The sequence below is a fragment of the Tetrao urogallus genome (genome assembly GCF_951394365.1).
Source record: "Tetrao urogallus genome assembly, chromosome: 5".
In the NCBI taxonomy this organism is placed as follows: Eukaryota; Metazoa; Chordata; class Aves; order Galliformes; family Phasianidae; genus Tetrao; species Tetrao urogallus.
The window spans coordinates 23,802,523-23,824,862 of NC_136818.1; the positions used below are offsets into that span (position 1 = coordinate 23,802,523).

Here is a 22,340-nt window from a genome sequence, read left to right on the forward strand (position 1 = left end):
TTACCTCTGGAGATGTAGCTGATCCAAAAGATGTCAAAGGTTTGTTCCAAGCACTCACTGAAGGCGGCTGAGGTGGACTAATAGGTCCCACTGACAAGTAAGGAAAGAGTTAAAAGCAAAACACCACCAAAAAAACCTAAGTTGCTAAATGCATTTGACTACAAATACCAACTGATTGAGAAAAATTAGACCACAGATGTATCCATTAACAAAGTTCTGGTTCAGAAGTTATTAGCGTACCCAGGAGTTAGCAATATGATTCATATTTAGCTGTTTTTAAAAGGGTTGATCATCACATTTGGAAGCTTGACCAAGCCCAACAAAACAGATTTCTGAAGGGAGTAATATCCTTATTTTTCGTAAACAGACTATGCTAACAGCATAAAATACTGAGTAATGTCACACTGCAAAAGTCTTTTGAGTCTTTTGAAGTATTCATAGGTTTAAACATTACATTGTTGCCCTCTATTCCCTTTGCAAAATACACTTGCATGTGTAAATGTAAGAGCTGAGAGTCAGTGTTCTCTAACTACAATACCTGCCCCTCTTACGCACAAAAAGAATCCAGAAAACAGTACTTACATTTTTTGGAGATGTCATTCAGAACTGCGGTAGGAGGCACCTTGTTTTCCCATAGTTCAGTTCCCAGACCATTGTGAGCCTGGGCATTCTGCAAGACTTTGCCTGATACCGTGAATTCTGTGCTGGCTGCTGCCCCTCCTGCAGCCTGATTTTGAGGCTGAACAGAAGCTGGTGGCTGACCTGGAGTCTGTGCTGCACACGGAGTCTGTGCCTGAGCTTGTGCCTGCTGCGCAGCTGCAGCTGCTGCCTGCTGCTGCTTTTTGGCAAACCTGGGTGGAAGTTTGGAATTTTGACCTCGACCTTTTTCACTCGATCCTTTTTTGGTCCAAACCTGCAAGCAAAAGTAAATTTTTACTCTTGCAGCTGGTAGCCTAAACAGAAAGTACTGAATCCTAAGACGTTCAAGTGAAAGTTAATTTAATCTACTAATTCCGAACTCAAAATTAATACAACTATCTAGTTACATTTAACAGGTGAAAATATAGCTTCCTGGAATGAAGACACTGCAGACCTCATAACATTCCCAGTATTGCAAGGAGCTTTTTCCCACCACAAACGCCAGGTACAAATGCTGTGTCTTGTACCTGCACTGTTTGCTCCTCCTTCTTTCTGCGCTCTTCATCTTGCAAGCGTTTCTGTTGTTTCTTTGACACCACTTCAGTGAAGCCATCATCATTCAAGTTAGACTGAGAGTCTTCAACTACTGTCACTTCAGGGTGATCATCAATGATCACAACGCCTATTGAAATAGGAAAGGTGCCAATGTTGCTGTTTTAACAGCTTCAGATGCAGTGCACAACAAAATACATTAAGAATGAACTGCTTTAGGTAGAAGCAATTTCCCAATAAGCCGACACAGACGATGGGCCCTGATAAAAGCTGAGGCTTTGCTTGCTAAGTGCATTGCAGGTGAACTAGGACTGAATATTTATTAAGTGAAAAAGTTAATTAAGCATGACAAAAGTAGCAATCCTGAAATATACAATTATTCACACATTTTAAAAAATTGTCATCTTTTGTATGCTTTCAAACATCTAGCAATCTATCATCTACCCAGCAATCGAACATCTATCCAGACAAGCTGAAGGGTGACAAGCTCTTGTTCGCATGGTATCTTATCAATACATACTTGCATAGTTATTAAGATCAAATTGAGACAAAGCATCCACTTTTTCCTTAGGCTTTTTTGGACCAGCTTTAGGTTCTTCTCTCTTTTTGCCACTTGCATCCTTGGTACTCTTCTGCCCTGCTGCATTAACACCTCCTTCTTCCTGATGCAAAGAGTTGTTGTTGCTGGGCTCAACACCAGGCACGCTTGCTGTCTGGTCTTCAAATGGCCTATATTAGAAAAAAAATTATATTAAGGAAATTAACATCCACAGAGCTTAGGAAGGAAGGAGCTAGCAAAATGCAAATCACATTATAGGGTCAAGAGTGTTTAATGTGCAACTTCTTGGTAGGCTCCAGACATTTACTTTCAGCTCCTCAGTGAGCAGAAACTGAACAGAAAAAGCTGTTTTGGTAACACATCCAATGCACTGCTGTCAGAAGTATTCATAGGGAAAAAAAAAGTGCGTGATTTTAAGATGAACTCTGCCTCACTCTATGTAGTTAGACACACCACAACTCAACAGGTTCGCAGTTCAAAACTCTAGTAAAGCGTTCTGCGGAGAAACAAACAAACAAGCACACACAAAAATGGAAGCTTACAGTATGAAATGTTTCACAGGCTCCCTTGCCAGAAGCTCTCTGCAGCCATCACAGTCAGAGACTTGAAACATTCTGGCTTTGCTGTGGAACCTGGAAAACCCAGCCTTCGTTTCAAAATCATATTTAACTGACTTATCAAAGAAAGCCTTAGTATTTTTAATTCAGAGATTAGAGCACTGAATTTAAGTCTTTAAGTCCAAGCAAAATGTGAAGTTAATATACAGCAACCTACAAGAACAAGAAAGGTAGGAAATCAATGAAGAAAGAACGACTTGCTCTGCTTCCCACCTATTAATTACTGTGCACTGTGGCTACAAAACAGTGGGAAAACAGTAACACTAGATAATTATCAAATTCTAATCAAATTTAACAGATAGAGAAACAAAATTTATTCTCAGTGGCAAGCATGTCTCAGCATGCTTTTCTGTTAGACAATTAACCTAAAAATACAATAGGTCAAATGGAATGCAGCTATGTATGTATTAAACTGCAAAAGCATTCACATTAAGCCTTCAGCTTGCACCCAGATCTTGGAAAACATACCCAACTGAGAAAATGCATCATTTTTTTTAATTAGGCTAATTAACACTATGCATACATGTAAGAATACTGTGCAATTCAGTCAATTTTCTGTATTATACACACAAACCAAAAAACCAGAAAGCACAGAGATATTGGTGCATGTGGTTACCTTGCACTCGTCTACCAGTCACAACAAATCTAAAGCAATTATTAATGACTTTGAACCACAACAGGACAACGCATGACCACAGCTATGCCTGCCTCCTAACCGAAGCTGGTACTCACCCTCTTTTTCCACTTCTGGGCGGAGGACCACTGCGCCTCTCACTCCTAGGCCCTGAGAAGGTCCTCCCTGGTTTGGCTGGCCCAGTGTTACCACGTCTGTTTTGACGGTCTATTCCAGGCCTCTGACTAGAGAAACTTCTCTTGGCTATTTCCCTTTTTGGAACTCCAGTGTTTTCTCCTGCTTTTGCAGCCACCTGAGCTGCTATATCTGCTGTTTTCTTCTCATCCCTCTCACGCCTCTCATTAAAATCGCTGCTTTCTGAGGCCGTTTCCCACTCCTCATTTGCCTGGTCTGAAGAATTCTGATTGGACAAGTCTGGTGTCTTACTTCCTGAAACATCCAGAGCAGTATTGGAGGGCTCAGTAACCGCATTAGTGACTGCAGCAGCAGTTGATGAGCCAGTTACTGCCTCATTTATCTTTGATGCAGCTTCTCTCTCTTTTAGGCGCCTGAAGCGTGGTGGCTTATCTTGCCTTGGAGGCCGAGCAGGCCTTTGTCTTCGTGGTCTCTCTCTTGTTGGATCAAACTTCCTCTCAAATTTTGGAGGTCTTTTATCAACTGGTATAGGACCATAGTGCTCATTTCTCCTTGGCGGCTCCCCATCTTCTGGTTTAATAATCTCTGCTTGCCTGGGGTTCCACTGATTGTCTCTGTAAGCTGGCCTCCTTATTGTGGATGGTCGTGGAGGACGCCCACCAGGATCCCTTCCACCACGTCTGTACATTCCCCCTCTACCTCGCCTGGAAGGCTCTCCTTTAGGAAGAAACCCTGGTTTAGGTTTATTCTCATCATCTCTCATATATGTTTTTTCCAGAGATCTGTTGTCCACTCTGATATTGTTTTCAGGTTTGAATGACAGCGGCTTTGTAGGTTTTTTGCCATCAGCTCTCTCTTCTCTTTTTGGGTGTTTGCCTTTGGTGAGACTGTCTTTGTCGGAAAGCAGAGTGTCACTTGCACTTTCATGGACCTCGCTGTCAGAATCAGTCTCTGAACCATGCTGCCGTCGTCGTTTTGGAATCACTTCAAAGTCTGAACTCTCACTGCGAGTTTCACTCTCTTCCCTTTGTCTAACAGGCCCAGAAGGCACATGCTCTGTTCTAGGCTTAGTATCTCTGTAGTGTGGATACTCCCTGTTATGGCCCCTACTGCCCCGACCACGTCCTCCGTAAGAACCCCTGTAGCTACGACCTCTAGAATAATACTCCCCACGACCTCTGCCTCTGTACCCCTGATCTGGGAACCAGTCTCTGTCCCTCGCCTCTTTCCAGTATGTCCTAGGTGGTAAGCCAGGCTCTCTTTTTACTGGTCTGGTTTCTAAGCGTGGTTTCTCTATAACTTCTTTGTTAACTACCTTCTCTGTCTGCTTTTCTTCCTTCACTGTGGTAACTGGCTGCTGTGCTTGTGGCTGCTGCTGTGCTACAGGCTGAGTTGGTGGTTGCTGCAGTATTGCAGGGGGAAGCTGTGGAACAGCGGGCTGTGCAGCTGGTAGCTGCTGCGAGACTGGAGGAGTGGGTGGCTGAACTGGAACTTTAGCTGCAGTCTCAGTCTGAGTGCTCTCTGGGCTCGCTGGTGTTGGAGCAGCATCCTGGACTACCTTCTTAGCTAGAAGAGCACTGCTAGAGGTGGATGTCTCTGGCTCAGTCTGAGGCACTGGCCCTTGAGGTACTTCCTTTTTGTCGCTTTTTTCAGCCTTGGTTGGTTTTTCACTACCTATCTTTTCTCCTTCCTTCTCCTTCCTCTGTTCACGCTCTTCTCTCTGTTCACGCTCTTCTTTCATATCTCTAAGCACAGGTTTTTTAATAGGACCTGATCTTCTTATTGGTCTATCACTGCCTTCCTCTCTCCTGCCATAACCAGGCCTAGGACCCCACCTTGTTTCAGACTTAGGTTTAAATGTTTTCTCAAGTTTAGGTCCTTCGGATGTTCTATTATTGATCAAAACTTCTTTTTTTGGCTTAATCTCAATTCTCTCAATTGTCTCCTTTGACTCAACAGGCCTGCTACTTATTTTAGAGATATTTGCTGTTGTCTCGATCCTCTGTTCTTCCGATTTTAGAGAATGACTTGAGCCGTGGGAAATGCTTCTCTTTAATGAAGAATGACTTTCCCCAACAGGCATGAGTTCTTCTGCAGAGCTGCGTGAAACATTCTCATCAATTCCTTCAAAATTAACTTTAGTGTTAGATGTGTCAGTTTGGAGAGGTTGGGCATCTTCCAAAGGCCTGCTTGGGAACTTTTGTACTTCCACCTCTCCTGGTTCTCTGAAAAAGTCTGGCTTTGGATGAGAGTCCAGCTGGTTGTGTTCTACAGGATAAGCTGCAGCGGGAACAGCAACCCGTTCTTGCTCCAAGTGTGCCTCAGATCTAAGAAACAATTAAGAATATTATGGGGGAGGGATAAAGTTCTCATTCAAAAATATTTACTTGAATGACTTTCTGTTTGTATGAAGGATTCCTGTCAGATTCAGGAAACAATGTATCAATTTTCACAGTGGCTGCCAGTTTTATAGGTATTTATTTTATGCCACTTTGGTTAAAAATTCAGTGTCAAATGTACAGTCTGTTTTAGGAATCCATTCACATTAATGGCTATATGTGCATTTTAAACAGAACCTTCAGGTTAGCAGGCTGTCAGCAAGTATTACACAGGAAATGCTACAGGAAAAAAAACAGGGGAGGGGTACTTTAAAGAAGCCCAAGCCAACTATCTTAGTTTATACTGCTTGTTTATACATATCACTTCTGAAACCGATGTGCACCAGGCAGAAGCTCACTAATATGGGGAAGATGGAGAGCAGATGAAGGATAGTATACAACCCTGCAGCAACATTCTACAAAACTGAAAATTCGTAGTATTATCACAATCACCATTCATCAAATCAGGTTAAGGATCCTAAACAATGGGTAAATTGTTTTTCTATGCCCTACTGTGCAGCAGGCATGTCTTGTTTATACAACAGTGCCAAGCACGTTCCCTCCAGTCACAACTCCTTTTTAAGTTTCGTGTGAAAAGCAGCATTAACTTTGTCTGAATTTACAGTTTAAACTATCTTTTACAATACAAATTACAGAGCTGAATGCGTAAGCAGGTTTGGCTCAGTCGTGACAGGCATGAAAGGGTACATAACTCAGGCTTACCTCAAACTGTCAGGCTCTTCTAACACTTTGGGAGGAGAACTAGCTTGCTGAGGTTCCGCGTGGGGGTATGGATCTGACCCCCACATTATGCGGGGCTCTGACAAAGGAACAGCATGCTCTCTTGCTGAGCGAGCTATATGTTCAAATGAATCTGAGCTGGTTGCTGATCCTTCCAGCTGGTCTCTTCTCATCAGTGGTTTGGGAGGCATAATTCCTGTTACAAGTTTAAGTTCAACAGCTGAATTAGCAAAGAGACTTAGCTCATGAAATACAAAGTATATCAGTAGGTCCAGAAAAGCCCTTTTCTCTGTCCTCCTACATTTCCTCTGTACCTTCTCTTACTGGAACCAAATGTCTCTTCATTGTCAATTGACCCCAAAATGATTAAGTCATATCCACTACCAGTGCCCTCAGTACCAACAAAAGCAAAAGCTGTCTGTTTCCACCGTAACGAAAGAACAAGGCCTCTAAACCTGCAAGTGTGAGAATGAAGGTTCTGCTTTAAGATATGAATGGCAAAAAGCAAGATGAATGTACATACAAGGTGGTCCTTGGCACTGTTATTAAGACTCTAGGTCCTATTTTGTAAACATTTTAAAAGCAGCACCATGGTTATCATCAGTTTTGCTTAGGTTACCAATTCCTCAATTCAGTCTCTACATTCCTTTTGAGAGATGCATTCCCTTGTGTCCTGCTCCTTCTGCTCAGTGGTCTCCCCGCTATGTTATCTGCCAGTCTGGTGTTATTTATGCACATCAGCTTTTCTACTCTCAAATCAAATAGCTATTCCAAAAGTTTAAAAGGACTTTTTAGTGCCAAGAATTTGAAAACAGGAATTGAACAAGACTCCAGAGATGCTAGTATGTAAAATAAAAACAACAACATCTCATTTTTTATTTAAAATAATTGAAGTAATACCAAGAGCTAATACATAATGGAAGATGAACCATAAATATACTGTTTTTATAGCATAACAATCTAACTCATGCCAACTATGATAACCGTAAGCAAGTAGGGCTTATGGTGACATTTTGAATACAGTCTTGCTATCAGTAACTTGCCTGTGATACAGGAGAAAGCTCTGATTTTACTATGTAGACAAGATATATATTGATGCATGACTGTCTCTACCTAACAAAAGCATTCCAACATACTTAGTCTCAAATCATACTTATCTTTAAAAAAAATAAATAAATAAAAGCTCATTTACTATATATAATGTGGTTAAGAAAAGACATCTATTTCAAGCCCAAGAAAGTTTGACAGTCAGAAGAGTTGCCAGATTTTACCTGGATGAATAGGAGGCATATCCATTGCAGGCCTTCCTGACATCATTCGTGGGTCCATGTAAGACTGCATCATAAGCCACCGTGGATCAAAACCCATTGAAGCCAAATGCTGTGGATGTGGTTGCATTGGTTGGTAAAGAGGTCTATGCTGGGGAGGAGGGACAGGGCCACTAGAAGGCTGTGAGGGAGCAGACTGTGGAATTACACCTTGTTGCTGTTGCTGCCACTGCTGCTGTTTCATTTGCTCCTGAATAATAGAAAATAGCATTATAGGACTTTACATTAAGATGAAGACTTGAGCAGAATTAAAAGAACCCTTGGAAACAAGGATTGCAGTCACCTCTGGGATACTAAACATTTTGAAAATTCATCACAAACAAACCAGAATGAACGAGGAGAAAAGGGGGAGGAGATGGGAGAAGACTGTACAATTTAAAATAGCTATAGTTTTGCTAGTGTTCAGCTGAGATACAGAACGATCTATACTTTGTTCATGCTGTGACCAGTGCTCTTCAGACCATAGAAACTGAATGCAGAATACATTTGCAAGTGCCACAGCCTTTAACGTAAAGCTGAAGAAAGAATGATTGTCAGATCTCTCTGATTGCACAAGTATCCACAGGGTAATGCTCTACTTCTGTTAACTGATGCCAAAAGCAGCCAGTTTTAGAAGCCTCTCTTGTCTTCTGCTCTCTTGTGTACTTTGCAAGTGATGGGAGGTGCTCCCTACAAAACCAATTCAGCCAATACAATATTATAGAAGCTGGAAACCAATAACTTAAGATTTCCCCCGCCCCTAAATAGTCACATTCTTACTCAGAATGAAGCAGAAGACATTGCGTTATTCTTCCTTTTAGCAAACAAGTTGGTTACCTGCTGCCTCTGAAATCTCGGTGGTAATGATTTCTGGAACTGTTTAGAATAGCCTGAGGAAACAGCAGGACGAGGTTGAGATCCTGATTCTGGTTCGCTCTCATGAGTCACCTGTGAAATCTCTTTTTCATTCCGACCACTGTCTTGTCGGGTAAAGACTGCTTGATCTTCTGAAAAAACAAATGCAGGAGAAAAGAGCGTATTTTAAAGCTAGTAATTTCACATTAACCAGAGTGTCAGGTAAGAGATATCTTTCTAAAATGAAAACAAGCTTGCTTTCTCTAACCTCACAGTTCTAGTTTCCAACACACACACAGACTAAAAGAACAGAATTTCAAAACATTATTTCCCAGAGTTCCCTTTAAACTCAAATAATCATAAATGATTGCTCAGTTCATGCTGCAACTATTGTGTGATTTAAGCAGCACTACTGCTTTAAATTTTAATAAATTTCTTTATGAACCAAAGTTCAGTTTTACAATCATTTTTACTCACTTAAGGGATGACACCATGGTATAAAGAATAGTCTAACAGAGGCACTCAAGCTCCACTACAAAAAAATGCATTAAGTATAAACATGTGCTCTGTGTCTACTTCTCCAGGCTTGCTTAACAAACAGAATAGCTGAAATAATTTACATTGTTTTTTGACAATACGAATCAATTACTCTCTTATAGCAAGAAAAAAAGTCTTTTACTTTTTCTGTATTCTTTCATGTTCTGCTTAAGTTACAGAACTCAACTTTTCCTTTAACACTTTGATGAGTTGGCCAGACAGGTCTAGCTCAAATGACAGAGTCAGCAGCTGTAGCGTGCCAGGGAAACACATGATCTAGATGCACAGTTAATCAGGTATGGCAATTAGACTGCTAGATTACTACTACGCTCTGTGGCTCAGCTGCAAGAGAGACAACTCCTACTTGCATGTAAGCATACCTTTTTCTTCCTTGTTATTCCTGCTTTCACTTTCTTGTTTTTCTACCACAGGCGTTACCACAGGTTCTACAGGCTCAGGAGCTTCATGTACTGGTTTCTCCTCTTCTTTCTCCTTCTCCTTCTCTTTTTCTTCCTTCTCTCTCTCATTTTCTTTCTCTTTTTCCCTTTCTTGTTCTTTTGCTTTCTCCAGTTTTTCTTTTTCTTCTTTTTCCCTTTCCCGCTCCCTCTCCTTTTCTTTTTCCCTTTCCCTCTCCCTCTCCTTTTCTCTCTCCCGCTCTCTCTCCCGTTCCCTCTCCCTCTCCCTTTCCCTTTCTCTCTCCCTTTCCCTTTCCCTCTCCCTCTCTCTCTCTTTCAGAGGGTCTTCACGGGAGGGTTTTGTCATACAGCCAAATTTCTCATTTAACCGTTTCAGCTTTTCTGCACAAGCTGCTTTTCTTTGTTCTTCCATTCTTCTTTCTTCCTCTTCGCGGCGCTTACGGGCTCGCTCAACCGCAGCAGATATCTCTGACTGCTGTCTTCTCCTCTGTTTCCAGATTTCATCTTCATCTGGTACTGGTTTAGGAGGAAAGGGTCCCTGCCTTCCAGGTCCTAGCTGGCGATCAGGAGGAGGAGGATGCTGTAGTATTAAAATCAGTGAGTCAGCAATGGCACGATTACATAAAACAAACTAGCTGAAATACAACATTTTAACTGTCTGCCCACTGATGTATTTGGATGGCATTTTTACAAAGTAAGGCTTGAAAGACACCTTCCATGCGAAGTAGAAGTAAAGATTCAGCTGAGCTCGTGTCACTTCTTACTGCTGCTAATGAAAAGTGACAAACACCTTTTAGATTTGGTTACAGTTTGCTCTGGCAAATCTCAGATGGAAAGTCCAAGTAGACCAAGAAACTCAAGATTATCTTAGGATAATCAAGATTTTAATGAGCACTGCTGAAAATTGTTAAGCAGCTACTACCTACACATTTCACTCGGAACTTCATTTCCCTGTCTACCTCGGCATGCAGCCAACATTAAGCCACACTCAACTCTTAAACACCTTCCTCATGTCCCTCCCCTCTCTAGTCCCAGGTAAGGCTAGATTATCAAAAGCTCTTGAAGTTCACATGCATTTCACAAGCCACTTTCAAGACTTACACAATTTACACAATCAATTAGCAGCATGGCTATGTTGAGGTCTCACTCTCATCAGCCCCAGGTATTACAGTCACACTGTTACAGAAAAAGGCTCACCCTACGTGAAGCATTGTTACTTTTCCAAGTTTAATTCCCTCCATCACAGCATTAAGGAATTTAACTCAAAAAAATAAGGACAATTCTGATCTTTCTTACCGGTGGTAGAATAGATTTGGGATGAAGAGGAGGACCACCTCTTTCATGTATAGAGGGCTGTGCTGGACCCCGATCCTATTGGATCAAGCACAATACCAGGGTAAATAGCTTGTAACAGGAGTAAGGCTGGTAATTTTTAGGTGTACTTTTTCCTACGACATTAAAATACTATATCTAGTGAACTACATTGCATAGGATACAGATTAGCATGCAAAGAGGGCAAGAACATCTTCATTGCAGCTGAACAATTACTTAAAAAGCATCCAAATTTTGCATTTAGTTTACTGCAATGTTTTTCTTCAGATTCTGTACAGCATCAAACCTTGGAAAATGAATGACGCAATCTCTCTACAGAGAAAAAGAGCAAGAAAAACAAATTTGGGATCCCCCATCTTCATTGTTACTGGTGTCAGGAAATTTTCACTCAACGCCAACGGCAGCTTTTCATGGGGAAAAAATACCCCAGCAAGCTGAAGCAGGCATAAGCTGAGATGGCTGCCATTCTACTGCAGGATAATCCAAAAACCAAAATGGCTGAACTGATGCATTCTACGACGTCTGGAGAGAAACCTATCTACCTGAGAAGAAACAAGTTAACACGCTACTGCAAAGCTGTACTGAAGAAAACCAGGTCATGATTTACAAAAAAAAAAAAAAAAAAGAAAGAAAACAAGGAGAGCATGTGAGTCAACATGGCACTATTTCTCTGTGCCTCTACAAAAAATGATGGACACCAGAATGATTTTATTCACTGTTACAGCAATGGACAGACAAAATAATTAAGTTAAAACCTGTCAATTGAGTAACAGTAAGCGACATAAGAGTTCTCCTCTCTCACAACTGTGGATTAGAACACACTAGAAAAAGACATTTTTATTTGGGAACAGAAGCTAAGCAACACCCCATCACTTATTACAGCTCAGATAAGCAGTAGATAATGCTTTTACTCATGTTCATAACCCTTAATCCACCTGACAGCTTCAGAAGAAGCAGAGTGGGATCTCCCCTGACAAGACTCTTGCCAGAAGAGCTAAAGAGAAAAAAACACAAACCTGATCAAGCTGAGAACTTTTGCCATAAGATCCTTTGGTTGCTGCTGCAGAAGCCTGAGTGGCAGACTTAGCATTAGTCTGTTCTTCTGCTTCTTTCTGGGCATCAGGGCTCTGAGAATCTTTTGATGGCGTTTGTTCGTCACTGTGCAAAAAGATGAGAAAAGTAGGAGTATTCCATACAGCTCTTTGGCGATTTATCTTCTATCCTCAAAATCTCTAAGCAAGAGTGAAAGATTCTCACAAGAAAAATCACTCGTACTTCATGCCTCACAGGCTGCAGACAGTTACAGGGCTTAACGCAGTACTTAAATACTGAAGCAAGTATTTCTGGAGTAAGTACTTCACACACATACTCCATTCAAGTTTCCCAAAAGCTAAGCTAGCTGTGTAGCATTCACACACAACTAGCAGCTCCAACTCACCCACTTTCCTTCTCTTTTTGACTACTTCCTTGCTCATCATCATCACTGAAATTCAACTGTTCAGTGTAATCCACTTCACTCTGAGCACCTGACACACAAGCAAATATTCAATTAATCCTTCAGAAAAATTAAATATACAAAGAAAAGAAATCGTTAATCTGAGGTTCTTACCTGCCCAGCCTTCATCAGCCTCAGCATCTAAGTTATCAAATTTATCAAGTTCTTTAAGTTCACTAGCACTAAGAATGGATGGGCGCTCAATAGGCTCTGAACACCACGAAGGAGGTCCTCTTCCCCTTGGCCCCCTACAAGAGAAAGAGAAACAATGGCCACCATTACTATTTTTTTCAGCAAAATGACTAAACAGAAGCTCAAGTTGCATGACACGTGCTGCTTCCTCACGTCAGTACAAATGTTATACATCACACACGAGACCATCGCAGTTCAAATAATTACTGCCACACCACCACAAAGAAGGAAAATTATTTTTAAAAAGGATTAGAGTTCTACTGTAATTGAAGAGCAATACAGATGTGAACCGGAAATTAACTACTTTCATTGTGACATTGGAGCAACAGTCTTTTTACAGATAAAGTGCTGCTCAGAATTATAGAGGTGTCCCTTTCTCCTGCTTTTCCCATTAAAAAGCCCCATAACATGCAAGATTCTCCTAGTTTTGCAGCTGAGATGTCAAACACTGTACAGCCACTATATAACTACTCCACACAAGCCGAAGTTATAAGACTAACCAGTGACAGCACATAGCTGTAATCAAGACAATCAGTGCAATGCTCTTTTTTTCTTTTTAATTTTTCCCCTTTAGAGGGGGATGCAGAGTTCATAATCACAGAACAAGAACACTTGTATCTTACCTACTAGGCTCAGAATTCGGAAACCTTGTTGGGCCTTGTATGGAAGGAGGATATGCCATTCTAGGATACTGATTAAACATCTAAGGAAAGTTTAAAACAGAAGCCATTTGTTAAAAATATCACCGTATCAGACATACTCAGAACAGTGAAATCATAATGGAATTAAAGCAAGGCTCTTCACTCAAAACAGTCTGCTCTAATGATGGTCTGTGTGACCATCAGGCCACAAAGGTGGAACGATCACCTCTGTACTCAGCAACATGTGACACACTGAAGCTTAGCACATGAGTGACAACATGGAGCACATGAGTGACAACATGGAGCCACATCCTTTGAGGAGCTTGTTGTGATCCTATGCTTCTTACTAAACTACTAAGCGTTCCATGGAGGGAGGATAAAAAAGGCATAAGGGAATCACAGTAGCCAATAACCAATCCCTGCTGCTTACAACTCTGTGTAACCCCTACTCACGTAAGGCGGCATCATTGCCCTGTACTGAGACGAGATGGGCGGCTGCTGCTGGCCATTCATCTTGGGCTGTGGGATCTGTGGTAAGCGTGCATCCCTCTTCTCTGCTGCCTTCTGGCCATCACTTTGTTCTGCTGGAGTAGCATTGCCATCTTCCTGCCCAAGAGCCTTAGCTTCTTGATCTGTTGGAGAATTGGGTGAATTTTTATTACTATTTTCTCTCCAACTAGCAGCATCTACACAGGCAGAGCCAGTAGAAGAAAAGACGACCACACTAGATCTTCCTCGGCGGTTTCCAGTGACACAGCTGGAACACAGTCTGTGCAGATGGACATTCGCTACTAAGAAAATAGAGGTTGTTTTCTAATCCTCTTCAGCCCTACATCCAGCTGTGATCCCAAAGGGTAAGATTTAAATTTATAGACAGCTCTAGCTGCTTTTCTCTACCTTCTAAAACACCATGCTATTTAGGAAAGATGCTGATCATAGTACAAGATAGAAAACAGCTTTAAGTGAGCTAGTGCTGATTTGACACACAGATGCTGCCAATGGAAAGATCAAACTTCTTTCTACGGGGAGTATCACAGACTTCTCAAGCAGCTCATAATGACATATCTGTGCGTTACATTTCAAAGTAAAGAAGTATTCAGATACTGGCTTGTATCTCTGATAAAGGATGGAATAGAAATGATGAGGGTTGTATTTCATTGGTTATAAGGATAGTTCTTGAATATACATTCTAGTTGTCATGGCATCTAGCAGGTGGAAGAAAACACCAATAATGTGCAACAAACGCTCCTCCAAGCATCAGCCTGGGCAAATATGAAGTGAGCTGTAGGATACAATTAAATACCTGTTTTCCATACCAGGAACAAATATAGCAGAAAAGGAACCAAACACAAAAATCTTTATAACAAGCTTTTACACAATAAAACCATATAACAGAGAAGAAAGTTACAAGATTTTCAGATAGGACGACTGTTTGTAGGTGTTTATTTATTGCAGAAGTGAATCCTTAAAGTAGTATTAATACACCTATTTTGTATGGGAGCAAATATGCATTCCACACAACTGTGTGCAATTTCACTAAAAGTTCTACCATATACTTACTTTGTGGCCTCAAGCTGGGTCCATGGCCCTCTTCAGATGCATCTTTCTCTTTGCCTGACTTTTCTTGATCCCCAGCTGCCGGCAGACTGGGAAACTCTTGCTGGAAATAACTATTTATTGGAAGAGCTGGACCTACAAAATAAGATATCCACAGTCATAAATCTTCTGTAATCAAAGCAGTTCAGAAAGTGCTCCTATAAGCCTGATCATCCTTAAAAATGAAGCATAAAGTCATTAATTTAATAGCAATAGAATTTGCAAACCAAGAGCAAACCTCATAAAATGTTTATATTTATTAGTAAAGCTGCTGAATGGCTACATGGACTATAAGGTAAACAAAACAAAAAAAAGCAGTTCAAAAAAAACCCCAGCCTCAATTACATACTTTTTGTTTTTTTAAGCCAGCAAGCTAAAAACTTCTATCATCTCTGATCCATGAAAGAGCCATGGATCACAGCAGTAAGAATACAGCATGAAAGACAGGGATCTTGTTTTGCTTTTTCTTTTTTAAGGGTTAAATGTTAAGCACAGGATAAACTCCTCTCTTTTCACTTTCTTTGTAACTTGATGACAACAAATACCACAACAATTACCTCTGTGCCCACAGATCAGCTTAAAAGCTTTCAATCTTCCAACTTCACCTACTACAGGTCATGTTAATTTGTTTTTTGTTACTGGGCATTAGATATTTCATGCTCACAAGCAGCCACATCCAGCAGTTTAAGGCGACTGAAAACCACAGCCACACTAAGCAAATGGCCTGCCAGGCCAGAGAACCATTTTGGAGACCCGGTAGCAGGTAGAAGTTTCATGAATCTTGAAACATGTTCTCTGCTCAAGCTTACGCAGCAACAATGTTTCAGTTGCAAAACAATAGTATCCTCAATTATCAGCCTAACAGCACCTAAGCTATCAGCCTGAAACAGACCCATCTCCAGTTGTTGAAGATTTCAAATGTAATATGGTGGTTATTGACTCCCAACTCTTAACCAATGGGTGAGCCAAAGAAATACACATTCCCCATCAGGTTTGGCAGTTGTTTTTTTTTTTCCCTGCATGGTTATCAATAGCATCAGGACAGGACTTAGTTTCTCCTCACTCAGCTGACGTCTTATTCAAGGAGCATGAGGCAGCTGGCTGAATGACTGCTGGAAAGTGTACAGGGCACCTGGAAGAAGTACAAGTTCCACCAGCCAACTGCAGATCGGGAAAGTATGAACACAACAGGTGTATCCCAAGCTTCAAACTAAGGATGATAGCAAGCAGCTGAAGCCGGTTCACATTCTGTATTTCTTCTGGAAACAGCAAACCCACTACTGCATTAATTGAATGAAATGAGGATGCCATCTGGGTTTGGCACACAAGCTGCCATGGTAACCATAAAATAATTAGCTAAATGCATTCTGAAACCATTGAGCTGAATCATCCTGTGTCACATCAGAGATGATCTAATCAGCTTATGCAGAAAGGTTGATGCAAAATGATCTGCATTCCAGTGTTAATTCCTTTTTTTTTTTTTTTAGATCTCTTATTATACAACACTCCTGCAAGAGCTTTATGGAAAAGAGTTTCTGTATCTGAGAATGAAGGAAGCACTGAGCACTACACAGGAGAGCAAGAAATGTAGGATATAGAATTGCCATTTCTAACACTTGCAGCAAGAAATGGCAAAGTCATTAGATACGTGATGTTAACAAACTCCAAATACAGTCTTATAAGCTACCTCCATATAATTTCCATTTTACTATTCTGAGATATCGGCAGAGAGCTGACTTTTTCCAGCAATGAAGCCAAAATTCTCTTTTTTCAGTCACAGAAAGCTCGCAAGTCTTCAATTTAAGGAATAAAACACATCATATGCTATTTTCCATAATGGCAACACGGAAATTTTAAGTAATCTCTAACTCTACGAACAACTTTTAAGCTCTGCTGAAGATTCAATTTGATCTCACACCTGTCATGAAAACACACAACCTGAGATCCACAATGGAAATTGTGTGTAAGGACTGAGAACAATTATGTAAAACAAACAACCAAATATACCCTTAATGCTTCTCCTGAGCAAAAAAACCCAAAATTTACTTGAACATTACCACTTTGAAAACGAAATCATCTACAAAATAAAAGGGAAAGTGTTGTGGTAGCACACATTGAAACAGAAATGAGACCACACACACTCTGCATAAAATGATCCCAACTCAGGACCAAATTTACCACTAACTGTTTATGGTTCTTACGCAAAAAATTGTAGCTGTTACAGTAAGTGGCTGAGATTTTCCTCTCTCTAGAACAGCCACGTTCAAGACCTTATGCTCTGATCACTATTTCTGTGGCAATTAAAAAAAAAGAAAAAAAAAAAAAGAAAGGCTATGCAGGTCCTTCAAAAGGCAGTCAGACAGGACTACCACTCTTACAGGCTACAAAAGCTGCTTCCACAGCATTCTTAGTCCCCGCTGTTCCGCTCAGGACTCAAAAGGCTGCTGGGTCTGAATGCTGTGAGAAGCAGCATTCCCAGCCCGCTAGGCTGGTCAAAAACCTCTGCACCTTTAAAATCACTTACCATCTTGCCCACCTGGCTTGGTGTTGGCCCACGATTTGGCAACAGGAGCTGCTTCTGGAGGAGCAGGAACAGCAGGTTTTGGCTGTGTCTGTGGCACCTCTGGCTGTCTGGAGTTAGAGGGAAAGCACTCATGAATGCAAGACTGTCAGGATTACTACTGCAAACAAGTGAATGAGACGAGATAACTATGCAGCTAAAGAGCCAATAACTCCTCTGCAAAAAAAGCATTTTCTTACATAAAAGGAGCTGTTACAGTAAAGTCAAAATTGGAATAAATTAGCTAATTCTTTCGAAAGATTTCTCAAAGTGGAGAGGAATGAATGAAAACGAAGGGGCAGAAAATGCAGTCAGTCGTGAATAGAATTATAACTTTCTAAGCAGCTTATCAGACCATCTGAAATCAATTTACAACCATGGAAGGGAATAATTCGGAGTAATGCTCCTGGGCTGGGTGTAAAAAGCACTTTAAAAAAAGATCACCATGAATGGGGGGAAAGACAAGTACGTATGTCAGAAATTACTACATACAGGAACTGATAAGGCCTGAGAAACCATGAAAAAAATTTATGGGCACCAGGAATCAGAACGGGAAAATTTGCCTTTATGAAGATCAAATACAGTCTGAGACATTTAAAATAATTCTGTCATTCTGTCCAATCTAAAAAGTGACTGCATTCTAAGGGAAGATATTTTTAATCTAGACATTTCTGAAACCTGCATATATAAATAACTGAAGATTCCAAAGCATCAGAGTCTGCAAGACCTCCAGCGCCCTAGCATCTTTTTTTTTTTTCCTCCAGAGGGGAAGTCTAACAGTCTGGAACCACTTTATTAACCCAGTGAAGAGAACCAGTGAAAAACAGGCTGGAATTCTTATTTATTTATTTTTAAGTTTGCACCACAGACCTTGAGGATTATTTTGCTTCCTATAAAGGATAACAGCAACTTGCCATCCACAAACAGCCTTCTCTGAAAACAACAGATTCTGTAGTTCTCTCTACAAACGTTACACACTCAGCCTCTTAAACAGCAGCTAAATTCCACTGCATAATGTTTCAAAAAACAAGTGTAAATGCTTCAAATAATCTGAGCAATCATGCAGTGGTCAGCCCAAAGCACTATACAGTGCCACTGCTAGCAGGAATATGTGCTAGATAAGGACAGAATGGCAGATGCCAACATCAGGAAGGACAAAACAACTTGGGTCATTCTATCATTAAAAAAAATAAATGTATTTCATTGTACTTGCAGAAGCATACACTGACTGACATAGACTTCTATATTGAACAGGCAAATGCAACTACTGTTACCTGCCTAACTGGCCATCCAGTGACAATTTGGAATAGCAATGAAGTAAACACAGGAAGCAACTCCTGTGAACTCCAAAGCAGTGATACAATAGGAAAAAAAGAAAGGATTTATACTCGAAGTAAATATCAGAATGCTTTATACATAAACTGAAACATTTATAAATACATTGAAAATTGGGGAATTACAGCAGTTGAAGATGAGGGACAGCTATTTAGTTAGAAACACAATCAACTACTGGAACATACTTCTAGCAGATGTAGCAGGCAATGGAAAGGTGCAGACGGAAGTGTGTTTTTATTAAAGGAGCCATTGAGCTCAACACCCAATTTAACTAGATCAAATGGAAATGACCTCTGGGGCACAGGAACTACCATACAAAACACTGGGCAGAATATTGTAGATTTGCAGTTTCGCTAACCTAAGATAAAAGCTAAACATTAAAGTGAACCCTTGAAGTCTACGTTTTTCACAGAGATGTTAAAATTGACATCTAGATGTAGGGAAGTATATGGGACGAAATAAAGTAACAGCACAAAGGGGAAGAATCTTCAGTCATCTCTTGCTTACACAGGAGTAGAACACACTAACAACACAGCATCACCACAAGAAGCAGCAAAGCCCCATCAAGCCATGAAGGCATCAGCTGCAGCCTTTAACTAACCACAACCACAGTTAGCTGCATTTCTACCAAGCAAATGGATCGATATCCAGCAAAGAGACTGCTGATACTTCTTCCTGCATCTTTAAATTAGTGCCTCTATTTCAAATCTTTCCCAGAACAAATCATACGTCAAGGAATAAACACTTAAAAGCCACTTCCACTTCTGTGGTGTGAAGCACATCCTATTTTAAGCTTTCATGACAATAAATTTTGCTTTAAAACTTTTTCTAATTGTATTATTGGAACAACACTTAAGTCTATTTTCTTCAGAGGTTGCTGTCAGATGTCCCTCACAAGTATGAAACAAACTCAGCTGATGACTTGTACTGAGAACAGGCAATTAAACTGCATGCAATATACAGCAGTGAGCCAGCACTATTCCCACGCCTGTTTTGTTTGTATCACATATCTGGGCAGCATGAAACAATACTGTGAAGTCTGTAGCAGAAAACTTCCATGAGAAGCCTCTGGAATTTATGGCATACTAATCAAACAAATTGAAGGGCGTGTAGTATGAACAGATAGGAAAAGTAGAAGATTCAAACTAATATATACAGAATTAAGAGTTTTTAAGCTTTTCCCGACATACATCCAGAAAACCACACTAAAATCAAACAGGTTTTTTGCATACACACAAATTGTCAGGTTAAATTTAAACTTAGCTGCCATGTGCTCGAGGATTTCTCTTAGTTTCGTAAGGATTTTAAAGTGATTACACCAATTTTTACAAGAACATACCACAGGATTTCATGTAAGGAGCCACCAAGACTTAAAGAAAAGGTAGCCATATCAGGTGCCCTCTTACATCAGATTTATAAACATACTGCCTTCAACCTAAGTGGCATTTTTGTTGTTTTATTTTCTTTTTCTTGCTGTTCTTTCTCTCCCATTCCCCCAACAGCAAGATTATTCCTTACAAAAATTAATAATGTTAATTTTTGAGGTGCTATTTCCCCTCTAATACCTCTCTTGAAGACTTCTAAGCCTAACCAGTTCCTTCCCAGTTCCTATCCTCTGCAAGTTTTGGAAAATTGAGAGAAATGTTACAGCCAAACAACCCTGATTTCATTGGTCACTTACTTCTCTTCTTCGTGCTGTTCTTGTTTTGAAGCCCATCCTGTGCCGTCCTTAGGCACAATGTTCACATTGGGATCGTTGCCTTTGTTTTCTGCTTTGAGACTAGGGAGGTTAGCTGGGGGAGGCATCCTCCTTGAAATAGCAACTTTTCCAAGACTTTGTAATCCATGGCGTGTGGCAACTGCATGCCAGAACAGAAAGTGCAAGTTAGCAGTGCTGATTAGCAGGCTGATTAGCCTGCAAAGCTGCACAAATCAGTGAAAATGCTTGTTAAAAAAAAGAAAATTGAGGAATATAAGAACTAGAATTTCCCTTTTCTTTTAATTAAACAATGAAAAAAATTGAATTATAAATACTTGATTTGGGAGAACTTGAGTGCTTTGAATATTGAGTCACTATGGTTAACTTATTCCAGAAGCAAAAAAGCACCTCAGTTTACTCTGCCATTGTGCTCAATGCTCTCTCACAGAACGTTGGAGAAGACATTTTAGGTATGACATTGACACCTTGCTACTTTTAGGACATTGCTGTCAACTATTATTTTCTTGCTCTTCTCAGAGGTTTCTCATGCTTTAATGGGTCCAGCAATACCCACACAGGATCATCTCATTTTTTCTGCCAGTCCCAGTTGGCAGATGCTGTTCATACAAAAGCATTCCTACACAGTTTGTTTACTCCAGATCACAATTACGAAAGCAGTATGAAGCCAACACACGGCACTGGACATTCAACCACCAATTTATAAGTTCAGATGAACAAGATTCTCTGCTAAGTATGTTCTATAATCACAAGCATTTTATTTTCAACCTCTGAACATCACATTACAGTAAACTTAAGGAGCCAATGTATACACCAAAGATCTCAAAATATACTCAAGTGACATAAGTGCTGTTTTCTTCAGAAATACACCAAAAAGCACAGCTGGGGAATGGTGCGTCATACACTGATAACAGATGGAAACTGCAGCCATAAAACTGTTATTTACTTGCATGCTACTGAACTGAAAATGCTGTTTCTCCCTGAACTTGAAGTTTACAGGTAACCAGCAAGTGGAATCAAAACTGTTTTTCCACAATCCTTCCAGTTAGCTGTTATATAAAGCAGCTTAAAAGCCTTGCTGTGGTTAACGATTGTACTGCCCTCCTAATTAGCTGTACAACAATGAAGATGAAACGAAACACATAAACAAAATCAGTTTAATTTACCTGTGGTTTTCTGAGTTTCCAGTGACTTTCCCTTGTAAGTATTAAAGAGACTGAGCGTTGCATACTTGGTTTTTCCATCCTTTGCTTTTGTACTCTGGCCTGACTTTTCCGACATGTCGATGGAAACTCATCGAGTCTGGTACCGCCCGCTCACTCCTCTAATCAGCCTGAAAACAACAACACCAGAAGAATAAATCAACTTGAATGTAAGCCAGGACTTAAGACAGTGGTCATAAAATGAAACTTTACAGCATATTTAATACTATTAAGCATTACTTCATTTAAGCAAACTGCAGACGCATTAGAATATAGTAGACCGAGGAACAGCTTACGTTATGAAACAAAATGCCATCACAAAATCAGGAGGGTCAGCATTTGAACAGCATCAAACTCTGAAAATGTTAAGTATTGTCTATAATCTCAATTTATAACCAAAAAAAACCCAAACAACAACAACAACAAAAAAAACAAGCAGAGTTTCCATCAGCAACCAGTTTCCCACTGGGGGAGCACTATGACCTCATCCCCTCCTGCAGCCAAGTGCTCAGATAGCACAAACTGCAACACAGTATTTCTGGAATTTGCTTTTTCCAATTAAAACCACCATAAACTCAGCAGCTAGAGAAGTGAAATACAACCAAATCTGAAGTTTATCAAAACTAGAAATAGGATATGTTCAGACATATAGCAAATAATTCTTTGAACTAAAAGCTATGCTATTCTTGCAACTGTGAATCACAGGGCTGCTAGAGAAGGCCTTCTCTCCTCCCTTCCCCTACAGTAGCAGATCTTGAGAAGAACCACCCAGTAATTATCACTGATGTTTCTCTTGTTCTTAGAAGGAACTTGCCACAGTTTCTGCTCACCATCAGCTAGGAACACAAATGAGCATTCATAAATGGACTAGACAATAATATTCTGTTTAAATTTTAACAC

At 40.3% G+C, this 22,340-nt stretch overlaps 1 protein-coding gene across 1 annotated transcript in view; it reads right to left on the reverse strand.

Annotated features, from left to right (window-relative positions):
• Positions 1-21,519, reverse strand: part of PRRC2C (proline rich coiled-coil 2C) — a gene marked incomplete at both ends in the record, with an annotated part of 51,424 nt that extends 29,905 nt beyond the window's left edge. Inside the window, 19 exons of the mRNA XM_079535785.1 lie at positions 5-90; positions 583-913; positions 1,167-1,321; positions 1,712-1,920; positions 3,100-5,463; positions 6,238-6,451; positions 7,527-7,773; positions 8,400-8,569; positions 9,335-9,950; positions 10,667-10,741; positions 11,719-11,860; positions 12,141-12,228; positions 12,312-12,445; positions 13,013-13,092; positions 13,484-13,662; positions 14,591-14,722; positions 17,151-17,257; positions 20,203-20,380; positions 21,405-21,519. Of these exons, the coding sequence (XP_079391911.1) occupies positions 5-90; positions 583-913; positions 1,167-1,321; positions 1,712-1,920; positions 3,100-5,463; positions 6,238-6,451; positions 7,527-7,773; positions 8,400-8,569; positions 9,335-9,950; positions 10,667-10,741; positions 11,719-11,860; positions 12,141-12,228; positions 12,312-12,445; positions 13,013-13,092; positions 13,484-13,662; positions 14,591-14,722; positions 17,151-17,257; positions 20,203-20,380; positions 21,405-21,519 (5,622 nt within the window). The remainder of the gene's footprint in view (positions 1-4; positions 91-582; positions 914-1,166; positions 1,322-1,711; positions 1,921-3,099; positions 5,464-6,237; positions 6,452-7,526; positions 7,774-8,399; positions 8,570-9,334; positions 9,951-10,666; positions 10,742-11,718; positions 11,861-12,140; positions 12,229-12,311; positions 12,446-13,012; positions 13,093-13,483; positions 13,663-14,590; positions 14,723-17,150; positions 17,258-20,202; positions 20,381-21,404) is intronic.
• Positions 21,520-22,340: the final 821 nt, after the last annotated feature.